The sequence below is a fragment of the Barbatula barbatula genome, assembly GCF_947034865.1.
Source record: "Barbatula barbatula genome assembly, chromosome: 24".
Taxonomy (NCBI): domain Eukaryota; kingdom Metazoa; phylum Chordata; class Actinopteri; order Cypriniformes; family Nemacheilidae; genus Barbatula; species Barbatula barbatula.
The window spans coordinates 16,824,950-16,843,290 of NC_136787.1; the positions used below are offsets into that span (position 1 = coordinate 16,824,950).

Genomic DNA, 18,341 nt, shown 5'->3' on the forward strand with positions numbered 1-18,341 from the left:
CGGTGTGTTGTTTAGATAGATCATTAGATCTATAGACATAGATCATTCGTGACAATTTATTAAAAATGTTTCTTTTTTTTAAATACACCCTCAGTCATTACATTTTTCATACACGCTTTGCATTTCGCCGAACAGGGCAGTCAAGTGATCTAATCATCAAACGTCTTCATTCACTTAATAAAAGTCCCAAAGCATAAATCCATAAGCGTAATTATTAACACTTTTTTTGTGATGTTTAAACACGTTATCGTTTTATTCTGTCAAAGATAACAGTCGTGAAATGAGTGTTTGGGTGCGCAGCTTTGTGTCTGACTGCCTCGCCGACTACATCATCATCGACGTCATTCCTGTGAGATCATCACACACACACACACACACACACACACACACACACACACACACACACACACACACCAAATCACTTTATTTCCCTTATCACAGAGAAATGCTGCACATTAAAACACTTCAGGTAAGAAACACCATGACTTTATTATTTGAAGCTCATTTGTTTGTACGTACGTTACGTGGAGTATTTATCCTCTTTGGCTAACGTTAGCAGACAGTCTGTCTCTATACGAGCGGATGGAAACACAAATACGCGTTTCTGACTGACAACCAAGCTTCAAAACTGTCTTTATGCGGATAAAATGTTAAATTCACGAGTGTCTTTGAAATATAACCCTTCGTGGTCTTTGTTTTGATATGTGTTTGTGGTTAGCTTAGCAAAACAATGAGCAAAATGTGTATTTATTAAATACAAACTCGATGTACACGAAGTCATCTACATTATTTGACGACTAATCATAATTAAAATTGTAAGTATTTAGGTGAAACGGCGCAGATGCACGTTATGAGTATGTGGCGATACAAGTATTGATGTTACAATGTAACTTAATGAGTGTAACAGAGGTTCATCCCTCAGATGTGTAACAGTTGAGTTATGTACTACATCATTTCATAATCTCTTTCGCAAAACCACTAACAAAATACCATAATGCTGTTTTTACAGTAAAAATATGTTTTATAAAGGATTATCATTTGTATAATAGTGCATCATCAATAAACAAACTACAGTTAGTTCAGAACGCAGCTGCCAGAGTTCAAACCAGGTCCAGAAAATACCATCACATAACCCCAATGTTATCAACCCTTCACTGGCTACACATTAAGTATCGTATTGACTTTAAAGTTCTTTTAATCACTTATAAAGCCTTAAAGGGTTTAGCCCCGACCTATCTAACAGAGCTTCTATCACACTACAACCCATCACGCTCTCTAAGATCTCAAAACTCACGACTTTTGATAATACCTAGAATAACTAAATCCACCAAAGGGGGTCGAGCTTTCTCACACATAGCACCTAAACTCTGGAATAGCCTTCCTGATATTATTCGAGGATCGCTCAATTTAAATCTAGATTAAAGACACATCTTATCAGCAAAGCATTCACTTAATGCAAAATATGCTAAATAAACCATCAGGAGATGCTGACATTAGATATTATTTACTAGAATAATTGAACTTATTATATAAAACACCATGTAGTGTGTTTTACCTTTTTTGTGTTTTAAGGTTTCTATTTTCCCCTGTAAAGCTGCTTTGAAACAATGCACATTGTGAAAAGCGCTCTATAAATAAAATTGAATTGAATAATCACAGTTGAATTATGGTTTCTTTCACAAAATCATGGTTCATTTATGATTACCATGATTTTACTATGGTTTTGAAGTAATGGTTATAGTTCCAGTAATGGTAGTACCATAGTATTTTTCATGTATTCTTGAGGACAAATGGTAAATCGAATATTGTACATTAATAAGTAATAATTCAGAACCAGGCCGTAAACACAATCATTGGACCACAGTACATTTTGAAGGTGGTGTCAAAAGTAACCATAGTTTCATGTTACAATAACTGTAGTAATGAATGTGTTTTGATGAATATGATATTGCATATTTAGTAAGATCTGCGGTAAGCTCTAATAAGAAAAAACAATACTTCATACTTGTTTATAGTCACTTTCTCTCCTGGAATTCTATCAGGTCAATGTTCAGGAGGGGGTAAAATTTCAAACCCTGCATGAATAGCACACTCAAGTGTATGAAGCCGGGAAGATGAGTACAGCAAAGCCGAGTGGTCTCAAACCGCCCACCAAGATTGGAAAACCAGCTCCGGTGCCAAACAAGACCTCACCCACTGCAGGTGACTGAGTGAATTTGTGAAACAATAATTGAATGTCCCTGTGACGGTTATTATGCTTTCTGCTGTTTAAAAATAAATAATGATGGTGGAAGTGTTTAGAAAGGACGCTTCATGACAGATGTTCTCATAAATGAAGATGAGAGATTCTATGTCTTTGATTTAAATTGTTCTTGTCACCCACATGAACGGAATAATAAATGATATTTTTATAGTGACACAAAAAGTTCTGTTTTTTGGTGACTTCAGCCGGCCCCAAAGCGGTGACGTCACCGACCTCTCATACAGGTCCAGACACAGCGTCAGACTTCTCCGTTGGTGAAAGAGTCTGGGTCAATGGAAACAAACCTGGCTACGTGCAGTTCATCGGCGGGACTCAGTTTGCACCGGGTCAATGGGCGGGTATCGTTCTAGATGAACCCATAGGGAAAAATGACGGTTCTGTGGCTGGGGTTCACTACTTTAAGTGCGAGGACCTGCGAGGGATATTCACTCGCCCTTCCAAACTGTCCCATGCTCCTGTGGCGGAGCGCAAGGCCAATGGCACGGAGACGCCGGCCAGCAAGACTTCATCCAGCGAGACCACACCCTCCAAAGCTCTTGCAGATACTCAAACCGTGAATGCACCCAAAACCTCAGCAAACTTAACCAGAGCCGCCAGCGGGTCCACCTCGAATCTGTCCGAGGCTGATTCGACTAAGAAGTTACAGCGGGAACTTAAACTGGGTGATCGTGTTCTGGTAAGAACCATCTCTGCTTTGTCTTTTCACTCATTGAATCTTTATTGAACGTTTCATTGTGTGACTTTAAGGTGGCTGGATCCAAGGCAGGCGTGGTGCGTTTTCTGGGTGAAACTGACTTTGCCAAAGGCGGATGGTGCGGTGTTGAATTAGATGAGCCGCTTGGAAAGAACGATGGGGGAGTGGCGGGTGTGAGGTAAAAGCTGTGTGTTAGATAAACTGTTGGGAAAATAAACAAGTAGTTTTTAGCTAAGCAAATTTTATTGTTTCAGGTATTTCCAGTGTCTTCCCAAGTACGGCCTGTTCGCACCCACGCACAAAGTGACTCGCATCGGCTTCCCGTCCACCACGCCGGCCAAATCCAAAAGCTCAAGACCGCGGTCCACCCTGAAGCACAGCCCCAGCGCCTCTTCCGTGAGCACCCTCAGCTCTGTGGCCTCCTCAGTCGGAGGGAAACCCAGTCGGGCGGGCCTGGTAAACTATTCACGCCATCCACTTTTCTCCCAAAGTTTATTGTCATATTTTGAGAGAAATCATGTGCGCTCTCAACCCTCCAGCTCACGGAGACGTCTGTGCGTTACGCGCGGAAGATCTCGGGCACCACGGCCCTGCAGGAGGCTCTGAAGGAGAAGCAGCAGCACATCGAGCAGCTCCTGGCCGAACAGGACCTGGAGAGGATGGAGGTGGCCAGAGCCACCAGCCACGCCGGAGAGATTCAACTAGAGCTGGCACTGCTCAGACAGGGTCAGGAACAGGTGAAAAGAACAAACGCAGGGCTGACGGTCTGTAGTTATGGTTTCAGGAATCGATTTATGTCTAAAAGCTATATGAGGCTTTGTGTGAGATCCGAGATGCATAAATTTTTCATCTTATGTGCAATGTGTGGACAATAAACTCCACACAGCAATTGTTGTGCAGTGATAAAAATGATGGTGTGTTTGAATCTGAGGTTTTTAAAACGTTTGTTTTTGTTTAGTATGCTCTCGAGATGGAAGCCAAGTTGGATCAGTTGCGCAGACTTGTGGAAACGGCAGACAGAGAAAAAGTGGAGCTGATGAACCAACTGGAGGAAGAGAAAAGGTCAACTTAAGCTTAACCTATGCTTCATTTCTCACACGATAAAACACTTTAACACCTTGAATGACGCTTCTTTTGTGTGGTACAGAAAAGTGGAGGACCTGCAGTTTAGTGTAGAAGAAGCTTGCATTACCAAAGGTGACCTGGAGGTAAAGTAACCCCTCAACCCACCGTCTTTAGCACATCAGTTTGCATGTCCATTCTTTCTATTTTTATGAATTCACAGTAGTGCATCAGTGGTTATCAGTCACAGATTTACATGAGATATTTAAGAACCGATAGACAGATGGTTGTGGAGGGTTTGGACCTGAGCTGGCACAGTGTGATTCTTACAGACCTGCTCTGAACGCTGCTCAGTCTCCATTATCCAAAATAAAGTCATGTTACTAAACTTTGGACTAGTTTGTTTTATTTCCTTTAAACCAAGGATCTGCTCTATAAAAACATTCTAGGAAAACACACACTTGAATTATCATGTCTTTGATTCCCTGCTTCATTCACTCTTTTCTTTCAGTTCATTCATGTACTCATTCATACTTTCGTCATCTTTATCACTCACTCTTTCATGTATGGACACCCTCCATCTCGCTCTTTGGGCCACACATCATACCGTTGTTGTTTTTCTCGTGGTGTCACTGCTGTCTTTGTCTGTAGAGGAGGAGGAGGAGGATGTTGTCAAGATCTGCATGAAGCTCTCGGTACTTGGCTTTAGCCTGCACGTGACCGTGCCCTTGCTGTTTCTCTCTTTTCTCTTCTTCTTCTGTCTACTAACAGACGCAGACCAAACTGGAGCATGCTCACATTAAGGAACTTGAACAGAGTCTTCTATTTGAAAAGACCAAAGCAGATAAACTCCAGAGAGAGTTAGAGGACACTCGGGTAAATGAGCACGCGAGAGGGAGATTTCACTTTCGGTCAGATCATTTAGATGGGTGAAGGGGGTTTATTTTTTATTTCATGATGGATTGAGGTAGGTCAAAAATTGGTCCTTTTTATGTAGTTTTTTTTGGAAAGCAACACTAGAAAGCAAAGTCATCAGTACACATTATACACTACTAACAGTTGACATACTGCACGGTTTGGACGTATATTTTAGTTTGTAAAGTCTAACTTAACTTTATCGTTTTGCATTAAATGGAAAACATGTACTAATTTCTTTGGTAACACTTTACAATAAGGTGCTATTAGTTAACATTAGTAAATGCATTAGCTAACAATGAATAGTTTAGCTTTTCAGCATTTATTAATGCTTGCTAATGTAAGTTCATGTCAATACAGTTATTCATGTTAGTTCATGGAGCATTAAATAATGTTAACAGTGAAAAGTTTTATTTGAATAATGTATAAGTAAATGCTGAAATGAAAATGAATGAATATTATTAAATGCTGTGGAAGTATTGTTCATTGTTAGCTATATGGATGTAATTCACATGCCAGTGGATATAATAAATTCCTTTGTATTGATAATCCATCAAAATATAAAAAGTACATAACATTACAGGCGTTTGTCAGTGTTGTTTTATGTTGATTTATATAAACAATGTTGTGTTCTGTAGGTGGCCACAGTATCAGAGCGCTCCAGGATCATGGAGCTGGAGAAGGAAGTGGCTGATCTTCAGCTTCAGATGAGAACTCTGAGAGCCGAGACCTCCGGATCCGCTTCACCTCCATTACAGGACAAGAAGGTCATTTCATTTCTCCTCACTCATGTGAATTTTGCATTCGAGAGAGGATTTCAGTTAAATAAATGCCTTGGCATCATGTTTTGTTTGAGACTCTAATGGTTTGATTTCCAATTGACCTGCTGAAAGTTATTTAGAGGTGAAGTGTGTCATTGCTGCAGCAGCAAACATGTTTTCAGACTGGTTGGACTCAATGGCAAAGTTCTGTTCACACTAGATGCATTATGACATCTGCTTCTGGTCCATTTATTTAGTTTACCCCGAAATGCTTCTATATCATTGCTGTTATTCATCCTTAAGTCTGTTTCGTGTTTTTCTAGATCAAAGAACTGAACAGCGAGCTGGAGAACAGACATAAAGAAATGCTTCTGTTCCAGCAGAAACTTACATCATCTGAGCAGGAGAACACTTCTCTTCAACAACAACTACAGGATCTGGTACGTCTCATTTACATACCTGAAAACACCTGCTTTTATTTCACATGACGGAAAGTTGAAAACACCTGCTTTTATTTTACATCATGACGGAAAGTTTTTATTAATAAAGCATACAGATGTGTCCTTGATGCATCATTACAAAGTAATGTTGTTGTATATTTTCTATTACACCATGGTCTGAATACTCGATTCTGATTGGCTGGAAAGTGTGCATTGAAACCGTTTTATGCATAGAAAGTTCCACACAGTTTGATCAATATTTGTAATGAACAATAAAAAATTACTCCGTAGACATCAGCTTTAACTTTGCAAATGAACATGGTATATGCGGTATAATCCACGGCTTGCCATGCATTAAAGGAGGCCTAACATGCTTTTACATCCATTGTGCCTTGTTTATACTGGTAAATGTGTTGGGTCCTCAAGCTTAACATGGTCAACTTGTAAAAAAAACGAGTTGGACGCATGACGTAGTATTTCTGTTCGATACTGTCTGCCAGCACTACATCCTGTTACGGAAAAGTCCGGATCCATGTTTCCAAACAAGGTTTTATTGGCAATTGGCAACATGAAGAGTGTTTCCTTCCTGGAGAAGCTGTTGTGAGCACCCCGCGTATAGTGTATTGTAATTGTTTTAGCTAATGGAGCTAATAATGGCACCTAAGAGGTGTTTTTGGATGTGAGGGAAAAAAAGCCTTGTCCAGGTTTCCAAAGGACCCGGTGTTAAGACAACAGTGGATGGAGTTTGTATTTCCCGGACAGAAACAGAGTTACGAAAATGTTTTGTTTGTGAACGTCATTTTGTAGATGATTGTTTCGCAAACAAGTCACAGTTTTACTCAGCATTTTCAATTCACTTGCAACTAAATGAGGGAGTGATGGTAACGATAAAAGTGACCCTTTGGAGTCTGAACCACAGCCGTTAAGTAAAACTTTGTAAAAATTGACAGCCTTTGTTGGCATTGTAATGCACCTAAGGCATTTACACCTTTTAAAACCAAGCAAATACAGAAGACAATTAAAACATATGAATGGTGACTTATATGATTTTAAAATAGCGCCAAAGCTAAAGAGAAATAACAATGTTTACCATATAGAAACGTTCATCTGTGGTCGTTGCTGCTGTGGTTTCTTGTTCTACTACAGACTCTGGGTCCGATTCTGGATCATATGTGTAAGGTTCGTTCAAACTGTAAGCCATAGTTAACGTTACGACAACAACAACACTTTTTGGTACAGTATTTACATCCATGTAACAGCTGGCGGACGTCGGCTTTCTTTGGAAATAATTGTACAGCTGTATCTGTCTTCTGTAAATGTGAAAAAACGAAACACTTTTCAGAGATATGAAGAACGCAAAACTACTCTACAGGTATTCAAGATTAACATAAGAAATGCACTTCTTCGAGGCAACTAGCTTCGCGCCAGGTGGTTTTGGCCTCCACATCGTGCAATAAAATCCATTAATCCATGGATTATCCCTTACTATAAGAGGTTGTACATTACAGTGATTTTATAGTACTAATTATATTATTTTTTTCTATTCTATTTGATTCTAGAAACAAAAGCTTGTGGTAGCATCAGAGGAAAATAATCAAACTATGCTAACTGTGCAAGGTAATGTTCACGTCAAACACGTAAAGCGTCACATAACTGCCACGTGACGTATAATGTATTTGCATTGCAAACCTGCAAGTTTTTGCATGCTTGTGAGATAAAACACAGAATACAGAACGGGGCTGTTATTTTAGGCGAAATGATCATTTTAACACAAATATTGTTGCACAAGCTTCTCTTTGATGTTCCTCCATCTGTGTGTGTGGTGACAGAGCTGGAGAAGAATATTACAGCGGATAAAGAGAACCTGGACCGGGTGTGTGAGGAGAAGAAGGAGCTGGAGAGGGAGTGTGAGGAGAGAGAGCGTCAGATGAAGGAGAAGATGGGCCGAACTGATGGAGAGTTGAACAAATCCACAGAGAGGAACGTCAATCTGGAACGTCAGGTGGCTGAACTGAAGGCCTACAAAGATCAAACCCAGGTGACTGTCAGAGTTCTGAGCATCAGTGAACAAATCATGACATTCTATGAAGGCAGTTGTTTAACCAGAGATTTTCTCACACAGTCCACAAAGGAGCTGGATCACCTGACACAGAGAAACAAAGAACTGCAGAAGGAGGTAAACAGGATTTATGTTTTACATTATGTGTTTAATGGAGGACCAAACCATTAGAATAATACAAATAAATAAACAAAACATGCAAAAATAGACGGTTTTATCTGGCCCGAAGTTTACTTCCGGTCTGTGTTTGGCTGAAAATAATTTCTTTTATATTTAATTTGTTAATATGAACTTACATTCATATTTTATAGTATATTAATTATTTAAATTAAATTAAAACTACTCAACAGATTCTTTGCCGCTACCGGAAGTTAAGTTTGGGCACATGTTTGTTTCTGTTGTTGCCGTTGATACTGTCTATAATATAGAAATAAGTAAGTGAATAAATTAAACCAAATGATTTTTTATGCTTTCTTTTTTAAATTTATTTTTATAATATTTTTTCTTTTGGTCCTCCATAGAATTTAGGCCTTAAAACCTTAGGCCTTCGATCACTTTCCACATATCTACACCGGATGCGGCACGACATGACAAAAGATAAAAGAACGCAATTAGAACCCATTATAATGAAAATTTTTATCTCTACACTGGATGCTGCGCGATGTGACACAACAAACCCATTAAGAACAATCTTTATGCCGTGTTGCGCCGGTCGCGTCCGGTGTAGCGCAGTGTTAGAAAACAGCAGTTAGTGCTCGCTGGTCAGTGGCCTGATTTACAGAAACATTTTTCCTATTAAACTTTAAAGCCACATGTTTTGAGATAACATGGTGAGGTTTAATACTTGGTGGGGGGTTAAAAGTAAACCCAATAGTGACGCTTGCCTTGCATCTCTCATGATTATTAGTAAAAAAGCTCATTAAAAATACAACCAATAAATGCCAAATAAAAACAAGATTTTTGCTTGTATTACAGTCCTGTTGATGACATAATGCTTCTGACACACGACGGTTGGTTTACGCATGTGTGGTGTGCAGCTGACCGCCTGAAGGCTGCATGTAAAGCACACGCTCTGATACGTGAAGTTATATAATCAGAATTGGTTTCTGCTCCGGGGACATACAGCACATATGTATGAAGAGTCAGTGGAGCTTTTACATCAGTTGTACTCAAGTGAATCTGGGCCTCTGTAGTAAACAGATTCAGATGCTGATGCTGGTTCGTGCTGCTATGTTGAAAGGTTAGTTTATGCGAAAATGAAAATAGTGTCATTTGTCGTTCAAACCTTAATGGCTTTCTTTGGCCTTGGAAGCTGTTACCGTTTTTTGTTTTCAATGTAGGTTAATGTCTCTTCAAGCTTAAAGCATCATTAAATCATCATTAACACCACGTGATTCATGCAGATATTTCAAGTGTCCTAAAGCCATATAAATCAGTTTGGTGAAAAATGTGCGCGCATGAAGCGCAGATATATTAGCGACAATAATGTCACGTTCTTGATTTGAGATTCTTTAGATGTAGAAGCTTTGCCAACCGAGCTGTGTTTACCATCTGCTCACAGATCATAAAAATCACTGTTGTGTTTTGTAGTGTTCGGGTGTCCTGCCCTGCTAAAGATTATCTGCAGGTGGGAAAAGCACGCATAAGTGAGAGGTGACAACACTTTGGACGTGTATAAATGATGACAGAAGTTGTGTTTTTGGGTGAACTATCACTTTAAGATTGACTCTGTTCATCCCCTCAAGGCTTGAAACAGCAAAGTTAATTTAGGTCGGCCCAAATTGTGTTCTTTCATTTTGTGTTCACGGATGACGCAGATCTCTCACCCGTCCTGTGCTGAAGATTTGAAGAAACAGGCTTTGATGAAATATCCAGTTCATATCATTAGGGATTCTCACGGATTCTGTTGTCACGCGTCGGAGAGATGGGCGTCTGTCTGCTAGCTGATGCTGAATGAATGAACATGGAGGATGAAAACGTTTGGATGACAGAGAACAGCAGAAGGGGGTGGGCGGGGACACAGGGGGCGGGGCTTCACGTCCTTACAAAATGAAGCTGCACCGTGTGATGCTTTTCAGAGCGTGTGTTAGTGCGAACGTGAGCGTGTGTCGAGGAATCTCTCTCTCTCTGTGTGTTGGTGTGTGCTGGGGGCCGTAGGGGATGTATTATTGATAGGGCACATTTGTTCAGAGAAAACAGGAGGGTTACAGCAGTATGGATATAACAATGCTTCAACAGAACTCCAAAGGCTGTGTTTATACTCCGCTCTGTCAGGTAAAGATCTCAGTTTTGTAGCGATGCATGTGTGTAACCACAGCGGTATTAGGCAATATTGGCATAAAAATAACATTGACACAAAGACATTAAACGGAAACGTAAAACAGTGTGGAAAAGAATAAAGTGATTCATCTTAGTATATTCATAATAATAAAAAGATTTGATATGATAAAAAGTAAAAACTCTAAATTGATGTGATTGAATTTATTAAAAAGAGAACAGTTATGCATCAATGTTATTGATTGAATTTATTAAAGTAAAGAACAGTTATGCATCAATGTTATTGGTTTGATGCCTGGTTTAATTTGAAGCATGTGTAATTCTAGATTTAAGATGTAAAATATGTTTTTTAAAGATGAAAAACAACATGAGCTGCCGCAAAGAAAAAAACATTTGGCAGTTTGTATCTTTCGTGTTTTTGCTCTAACAGAGATGCAAACTGAATGTTTTTACATGCGTGTTTCTGCAGTAGCGGTTGTTTGATTTCATTTGATTTGTTAATGGCATCCTTTAATCGTCACTCATTCTATGGAGCTTCTTGAATGTAAACACAAAAAACATTTTGAGAAATTCATAAAATATTGATGCTGTTTCTTGGCATGGATAGAAGTCACTATGGACGCATTGGCGTCTAAACTGAAGGGTGAATTCCGCTTCAGATCAGTTGGTTAAAGTGGGCCAACATCAATTTGATGGATCTGAAATATGGGTCTCACGGGACGTCATCCGATGTGATTCATTCATCTCAATGTGTTTTTATCTTTCTGATTTTAAAAGTGTAGCGGTACTTTGTATGCAGATATGGTTTAGGTAAAAATGATAAGTGTGATGCATTTATAAAACAACTAAAAGTCTCTTTAAACATGGACAGTTTTCTAGGAACAGTTGACTTCTGTAACCTTTGCCGTCTCGGTTTGAAACATAAAATCGTAGGTTACTTTATGTAGTTATCGTTACGAATGTTGTCAAATGACATCAAAATGACATTTCCCACAAAATCCATTTCGACAGCTTATAAATCATTATTTTAATTACATTTTATTAAAAAAAAGATTATGTTTACGTTATCCAGAACATGGATCACAGTTTTAACTATTGTTATTTTTTGCGACGCAAGCAAGCATGCATCCCTGTTGCTGTTATTTGGGTTAATTGGTTTGATCAAATTAATAACCTGTGCTTTACATCTCTACATAAAAGAACACACGAGTTAATGTTACTAAAGCGGAATTATGATTTTTCTTAAGCACAAAAGTGGTTCTGGACAGCTGTTTTCAACATCCTGACAGCCATGCATATTTCAAATGACATCATCTTTAGAAAATATACAAAAGATTTGTGGAATTTGCTCCAGAATGAACGCTGATCTGTCCTCTAGGAGCTTTGATGAAACCACATCAGGGTGCAACAGATCATTTGACTGTCAAACATGATGATTTGTTAATGCTCTTTGTCATCAGACTCGACACGATAGTATTTCGTTTTGAAAAGTTTTTCCTAAAAACCTCTCTCTCTCTCTCTGTGTGTTTTGTTTTATTCGTCTTTTATTGCCTTCACCAGCTTGAAGCCCTGAAGCATCAGAACTCTCAGTACGAGCAGCAGTTGAGTTCAGAGACGCAGCGTATCAGAAACCTCTGCAAAGAAATGTAAGACATGCACCGATACATTTCTCTTCACTGACTAAACAGTTTGTTATTTATTGACACCATTTGACCAATTTCTTTTGATCGTTGAAATGTGTCGGATCACGTGTGCTCATCAGCAGGCCGCAGCTGTGACTATTAAACACCAGGGTTTAGCCGTCCGGTAAAATTAATAGTTGTGTCTTGATAGTTAGTGCTATAAAAGGATCTCCAGTTTCTTGGCTGAATACCGCGGTGATGTCATGATGGTGATTAACTCAGATCTGTGAGTCAGAGGATGACATCACAGTAACAACAGCTTTGATTTAAGAATAACGTCCGTATGGTACCACAGCCTGGAGGGAGACTCGCATGTGCTCATGCGGGTGGTGTGAGTTCGAATTTTTGCTCGTTTGTTTAGCATATTTGTATTATTCTTGCTGGTCCGTCCTTTATTGTGTATTCTTTACATCTATTCTACCTTACATCTTCAGTACACGGGAACTTTCAAATGCGAGTGTCTCCTCCGGGATGTTTTACGTAACCGTCTCTCTGTCTGACGGTCTCCGCTCCACGTGAGGGATCCTTTCAGAAGTCGTTCTGCTTCGCTGATCTTTAGACGGCCATGAATATTTATTAGAGTGTTGCTTATAAGATTGTAATTTATCGAACGTTCTTGCCTGTATTTTTAAATCAGTAATATATTGTGTTATGATTTAATAACTTCTGCATGAAACCAAACAAAGATTAGACTCTGGCCTGACACCTGATGCTGCTTTTGAGCGCATGTGATTTGATTTATTTCTGCATTATAATGCATAAAAACTGTATGTAGTGAGGAGCTGAAGCTGGCAGCCAATCAGAAGTCTCAGATGCTCCAGGATGAGAAAGGGAAGTTGGCTTTGGACCTGAACGTGAGTCGACAGGACGTCCACATGCTGCAGAAGGTGTTTATTCGTTTGTATTCTTGCTTACAGCTCTGTTAGATCCTCTCGTCTTCTGTCGGGTGTGTCATTCTCTGAATCATTTTTTTATTTCAGCCTGAAGATGAATCTCTGTCCAGCCAGCTGGAGATTACAGAGAGGTAAGAAGATTTTACACATTTCTGAGTGCTGAGTTCACATTCTACGAAAGAAAAAGAAAATCATACCCTTGATCGTCATTTCTGTGTGTGGATTTCCCCCCCATATAAACAAACCCCTCATGTGATTTTTGTCTATCTATATTTTCAAAACCGTGTGTTTTATCCCAATTTAATGCTTTGCCTCATCACTGTGTTTTGGGGTGATTTTTTTGTGATCGTCTGTGTCGATCACAGATGCTGACAATGGTGCTAAACGTCTGAAGCATTCCTTTGAAATCTGCTCTGTTATGGTTACAATGAGACCTGAATTTGAGGACACAAGCATCTTTAGTTTAAAGGTCCCTGTGTATGAAATTTGGCGGCATCTAGTAGTGAAGTTGCGAATTGCAACCAACGGCTCACTCACACCTCCCTTTCATTATATAAAGTCTTTATACACCTCTGAAGACATTGTTATGTATATTATATTGCATTTCTGTCAATAGATCCTACAAAAAAAAGACACACTGGACATTTAATGTATCTTATGGAACGAACATCTATACATCTTAGAAACAATCTATACATCTTATACATACTTAGAAACAAATGTATTTAAACAAACAAGCTGAAAAACACAATGGTTTTGGCTTGCGTTTTCTGTTAACTTGTGTTTTAGTAAGCTTTAAATCTGTGGAGTACTGCAGGGAGATGATGCCAAGCGTGTTTTTAGAGTGCATATTGCATTTTAACATGATTGTAAATCTAATGGATTTCAGTCATAGAAAGCTGTTATCTGTTCTCACAGGGAGAACTCCAATGCAATGATGTCAGATAAAGAGAAAGAGCTTGAGAAGTTACGAAATGAGGTAAGATTGATGACGATTGCAGACCGTTGGCTGAATCACATATTTCTGTTGTGGAATGTGAATGAAGTCATTCTGCAATCAATTAATGCTATTTTAATAATTGATAATGATATGTTTAAGTAGATTTATTTTATATTACACAGCTCTCTGGAATGCTTGATGTTGATTGGTCATAAAGTAAATATAACCACAACCTAAAACAGATAACGCACTCCAGATACTGTGTGTCATCTTCACCAGCGCAGTGTAATTCTTACAAATGAACTCAATTTAAATATGAATAATAATGAATTAATAATATATATGAAATTATACCTAGGAAATAGATGTGTGTGTGTGTGTGTGTACATACATCCACGCTTTTAAATATTTGAATGAATTGTTTCTTTAAATTTGTTGCATTATTTTTGATAGCAACGGCATCGTACGAAGTGACTTAGCATTCTTTTTTCTCTGTGTTAGGGCAGGTTTAGACATGAATAAGTCTGTGATGTCAAAAGAGGTTTTATAATTCTCAGATCGCGATGCTGCGTGGGGAAAATGCCATGGCCAAAACGCTTCAGTCAGCGGTGAAATCACTAGAGTGGGACAAAGCCCAGCTGCAGAGTCGAGTGAACAGTCTGGAACAAAAGCTGGAGGGACGGCCGGGTGGAAACGGAGAAGTCATCACCTCAGGTCAGTTTATGAACTCATGTGAATCACAATCACACTACTGCAGGACCTCAAAACATTTTATTCAGTCTTTACAGAGTCATTATGAAGTCACAGTGTGTTTTGTGTCTGGCGGATAAAGTGTTTTTTTCACATCAGGTGATGCTGCTATGGAGCAGCTGAGAGAAGAGAAGGAGTTTGCTGAGGGACAGGTACAGCTCTCCTCTGTGTTGCTTCTCTTATGTCTAAATGTCTGAAAGTCTAATCTGCAGTGTGTTCCTCCGGGATCAGATCAACTTCTTAAACTCGGTCATTGTGGATCTCCAGAGGAAGAATGAGGAACTGAAGGTGAAGCTGAAGAAAATGGCGTTGAGCGAATTCAACGGCGATGATGAAAATGATGGGTAAGTTAGGAATGAAGCTGTATTGCTTTTATTATATTAATATTTAAATGAGTTGTTTTATACAATCAAACTGTTTAATTTATTCGAAGTCTTGGTGATGTCAAAAAGAAGAAGAAGAAAGCTCCTCCACGTGTTTTTTGTGACATTTGCGACTGCTTCGACCTTCACGACACAGAGGACTGTCCCACGCAGACGCAGTCTCCAGACTCTCCACCGCACACCACCTATCATGGCAACCGCGGTGGTGCACGGCCTTACTGCGACATCTGTGAGGCTTTCGGTCACTGGACAGATTCCTGCAACGATGACCAAACCTTCTGATTTCCCCCTCCGCCTGAGAGCAGGCAATGCACAGATCGCTTTCCACCAGAATATACGCTATTTTTGTAAACAGCATATATATATCTATATATACATTCAGACCTCTTGTACATTCCTTTAAACCTGTCCATCTGAAGGCTAAGGTATGCTGCATTTATGTCTTTCAAATGTTTTAATGACGGGAGATTTTTCAGTGTTGTTTTGTGTGTTTTTAACTGTTGTGTGTGGATTAATCCAATGACGAATTACCAGCGGAAAAATGGGAAGCTGCTTAGCTATACTTAAGTGTATTTTTAAAGCTTTGCTGATAGGATTGAGAAAATACTGACTGCTTTGTAACAATTCTGCTCAAAAGACAGCAAACAAAGTAGTTCTTTAAATTCATTTAAATCCGTTTTTGTGTAAAAATGATCTTAAAGAGATATTAAACAATAAGGTTGTTTGCTGAATATTTTGGCAAATGTAGCAGGTCATCAGGGATTGTAGGCCGATGTTTGTTAACCTGACGTTTTACTTAAAATAGGATTTAAAATAAGACAAAGCAAACTAAGCTAAAACAACTAAAAATCAAGAAATATACATCTTTCTGGTTATGGCTAGCTAATATTAACTTGCACATTAAACGAGATATTAGAAATATTTGAATGGTACAAAAACTACACACTTCAGCATTGAGAAGTCGTAATGGACTGCTATTGTGGACACAAAAACCAATGCACCAAACAAAGAACCACTTTTAACTTATTGCACTCTTCACTTTAAATACATACAGCACATGAGCTGCCGTTCTTAAGAACTGAGATATTCGGTTTTATTGTCAAATTAAGTGATAATGAAACACAAATGTGTATTTTTACGTCATATCCTTTAGATTTCTGGCCTATTCACACCAAGCTAGGAAGAATATGCACAAGTTTTCCGATTTAACTTGTTCTTTCTCTATATTAATTGATGTAAATTATTCATATGATTCTTTCAGGTATTTCAACTTGTCGTCAGAGAACAAAGAACAATTTGGGTGCAAAAACATTGCTTGTGAATATTTTTTACATTAGTGTAGTATAGTTGGTGTGAACAGGCCTTCACTTAAGCACAACTTTAATGCACAGGATCATATCGAATCTCGCAATATTTATGTCATAGTAACAAAGTTTATTTAGCAACCTAATAAACTGCAATGAAGTAGTGCACAAGACTATGTATAATATTCCTGAGTATTTCTGTTTTAATATGAATTTAACCAAAAAAAGGGTTTATTGCAAATATGCTCTGTTTCTACTTAAATATTGTGGCAGTGTTTAACTGTTGTAACTGTTTATGTACTGTATGTTCCAATGAACTTAATTACAAATACCTTTGGTTTCATTTCAGATCAATTTTGTGTATGCTAGTACTGACTGTACTGACCCAATAAACATTCCTAAGTAATACTTAGTTTAATAAGTAAGTATTGATTAATAGTTCAAACAATTAGTTACTAGTTACATTTTCTGAAGAAACTTTGGCCGATGCTTGCTCATGCATGATGTCATGATGTTTTGAATGGCTATATTGGTCCAAGTCAAGAGTTCATCTCTCTATTTAATTTATGGACGAGATTCTTTGCCTGTTATTGTTGGCCAGACAAAATGTATACCATATTTGTCTAGAAGAGTATTGCTTCTTCTCAACAGGTTTTGTTCATATTTGGCGATAACTGTTGATCTTGATATATAAGTGTTTTAGTCTTAGATGCTCAGATTTTCAGTCTGCATATTTGATCAGTTGTTGTGTTTCTATCTGAAACTTTTTTAAATCTGATCAGAATTTAACAGACTTTTAGTGTTTTCCAGCCATTAGTCTGTTGGCCTAATTTAGACTATATTATCTGAAAGTAAAAGTGTCCCCGTTTACCTGAATTCACACTCTTTAGTATCCAAATGACAATCAGTTTTAAAGTAATTATAAAATCAACCAATTTGTTCAAATACTCAATGATTTTCAGTCTTGTATTTCCATCTAGTTCAACTTTAGCAATTATTAGCCTACATCAAACAATTTTGTTCACATACTTTACTTATTAATACACTATTCTCAGTCTTTAGCTATTACCATAGACATGTTTGATCAACTTTGCTGTGACTCAATATTCAAGTGCCTTAAGACAAAGTTGCAGCCCTCATATTCACAATTTCACAGCACTTCTCGCATCTCACTTAATCCATTTATTTATGTTTTGCTTTTCAATGATCAGATGTGGCTGTTCTTTAATCTAAGCAGCCTGGTGAAATCAATCCCTGCAACCTGCCCCCCAAAATCTGCTAAATTACATTTTAGGCTTAAAATACACTACAAGACGTTTGCTCAGATCTTCAGCCTGGAGTTGTTGCAGAAAGTCTGAGCCAGTCTGCAGATTTGATCAGTTAGTGTGTTTCTATCTGAAACTTTCAAAAAGTATGCAAAGATGTCTAGTTTAAAAAACAGTCTTTTTTCAAGTCTTGAAGTGTGTAACAGCCATTACTCACGTAACATTAACGCAATCGTTGTTTAGTTGTTTCGTTTACGCTTTGCACGTAAGACTTCCCGCGAAACAAAGAAAAAACCGTTGGGCAGAGCAGCGCGCGCGCGCTGAGTAAATCTGCTTGATGGCGGGAGTGCTGAGGTGAGTCTTTTACCTCACGATAAATATGATCAATAACTCACATAACGTTATAAAATAACACATTATAATACTTACATATCACGTGGATGTGGTTTTGGGACGCCAATACTTTTACTACAAATAACTATAAAAACTATTACTATGATAAACCATGCGTCACTTACGATGGGTGGGTTGCTGAGTTCAATTCAGTTTGTGTAATGCGTTGAGGAAAATATATAAAAGAAGTTTGCAAAGTTGTGCAAATATATAATTGTTATCTAAGTGGGACGAGAATAGTATACTCTTGGCGTCTAACC

General features: G+C 38.4%; 1 protein-coding gene across 2 annotated transcripts; it reads left to right on the plus strand.

Moving 5' to 3' along the window:
- Window positions 1-343: 343 nt before the first annotated feature.
- clip1b (CAP-GLY domain containing linker protein 1b) lies at window positions 344-16,840 on the plus strand. Of its 2 annotated transcripts, XM_079449047.1 has the most exons (22): window positions 344-469; window positions 2,043-2,202; window positions 2,449-2,939; window positions 3,011-3,135; window positions 3,212-3,413; window positions 3,497-3,694; window positions 3,916-4,019; window positions 4,105-4,165; window positions 4,791-4,895; window positions 5,573-5,701; window positions 6,019-6,135; window positions 7,695-7,752; window positions 7,965-8,173; window positions 8,258-8,311; window positions 12,032-12,117; window positions 12,929-13,040; window positions 13,134-13,177; window positions 13,965-14,025; window positions 14,544-14,700; window positions 14,836-14,888; window positions 14,968-15,080; window positions 15,170-16,840. In XM_079449047.1, exons 2-22 carry the CDS (start codon window positions 2,115-2,117, stop codon window positions 15,399-15,401), a joined length of 2,799 nt encoding a protein of 932 aa, XP_079305173.1. In that variant the 5' UTR covers window positions 344-469; window positions 2,043-2,114; the 3' UTR covers window positions 15,402-16,840. The 2 variants fall into 2 exon arrangements, with proteins under 2 accessions (XP_079305173.1, XP_079305174.1); XM_079449048.1 differs by lacking the exon at window positions 4,791-4,895.
- Window positions 16,841-18,341: the final 1,501 nt, after the last annotated feature.

Bases quoted from the DNA above. Each gene is read 5' to 3' on its own strand.
- clip1b (XM_079449047.1), top strand. From the start codon at position 2,115: ATGAGTACAGCAAAGCCGAGTGGTCTCAAACCGCCCACCAAGATTGGA. The intron at 3,695-3,915 runs GTGAAAAGAACA...GTTTTTGTTTAG, and splicing joins TCAGACAGGGTCAGGAACAG to TATGCTCTCGAGATGGAAGC. The intron at 4,166-4,790 runs GTAAAGTAACCC...GTCTACTAACAG, and splicing joins TTACCAAAGGTGACCTGGAG to ACGCAGACCAAACTGGAGCA.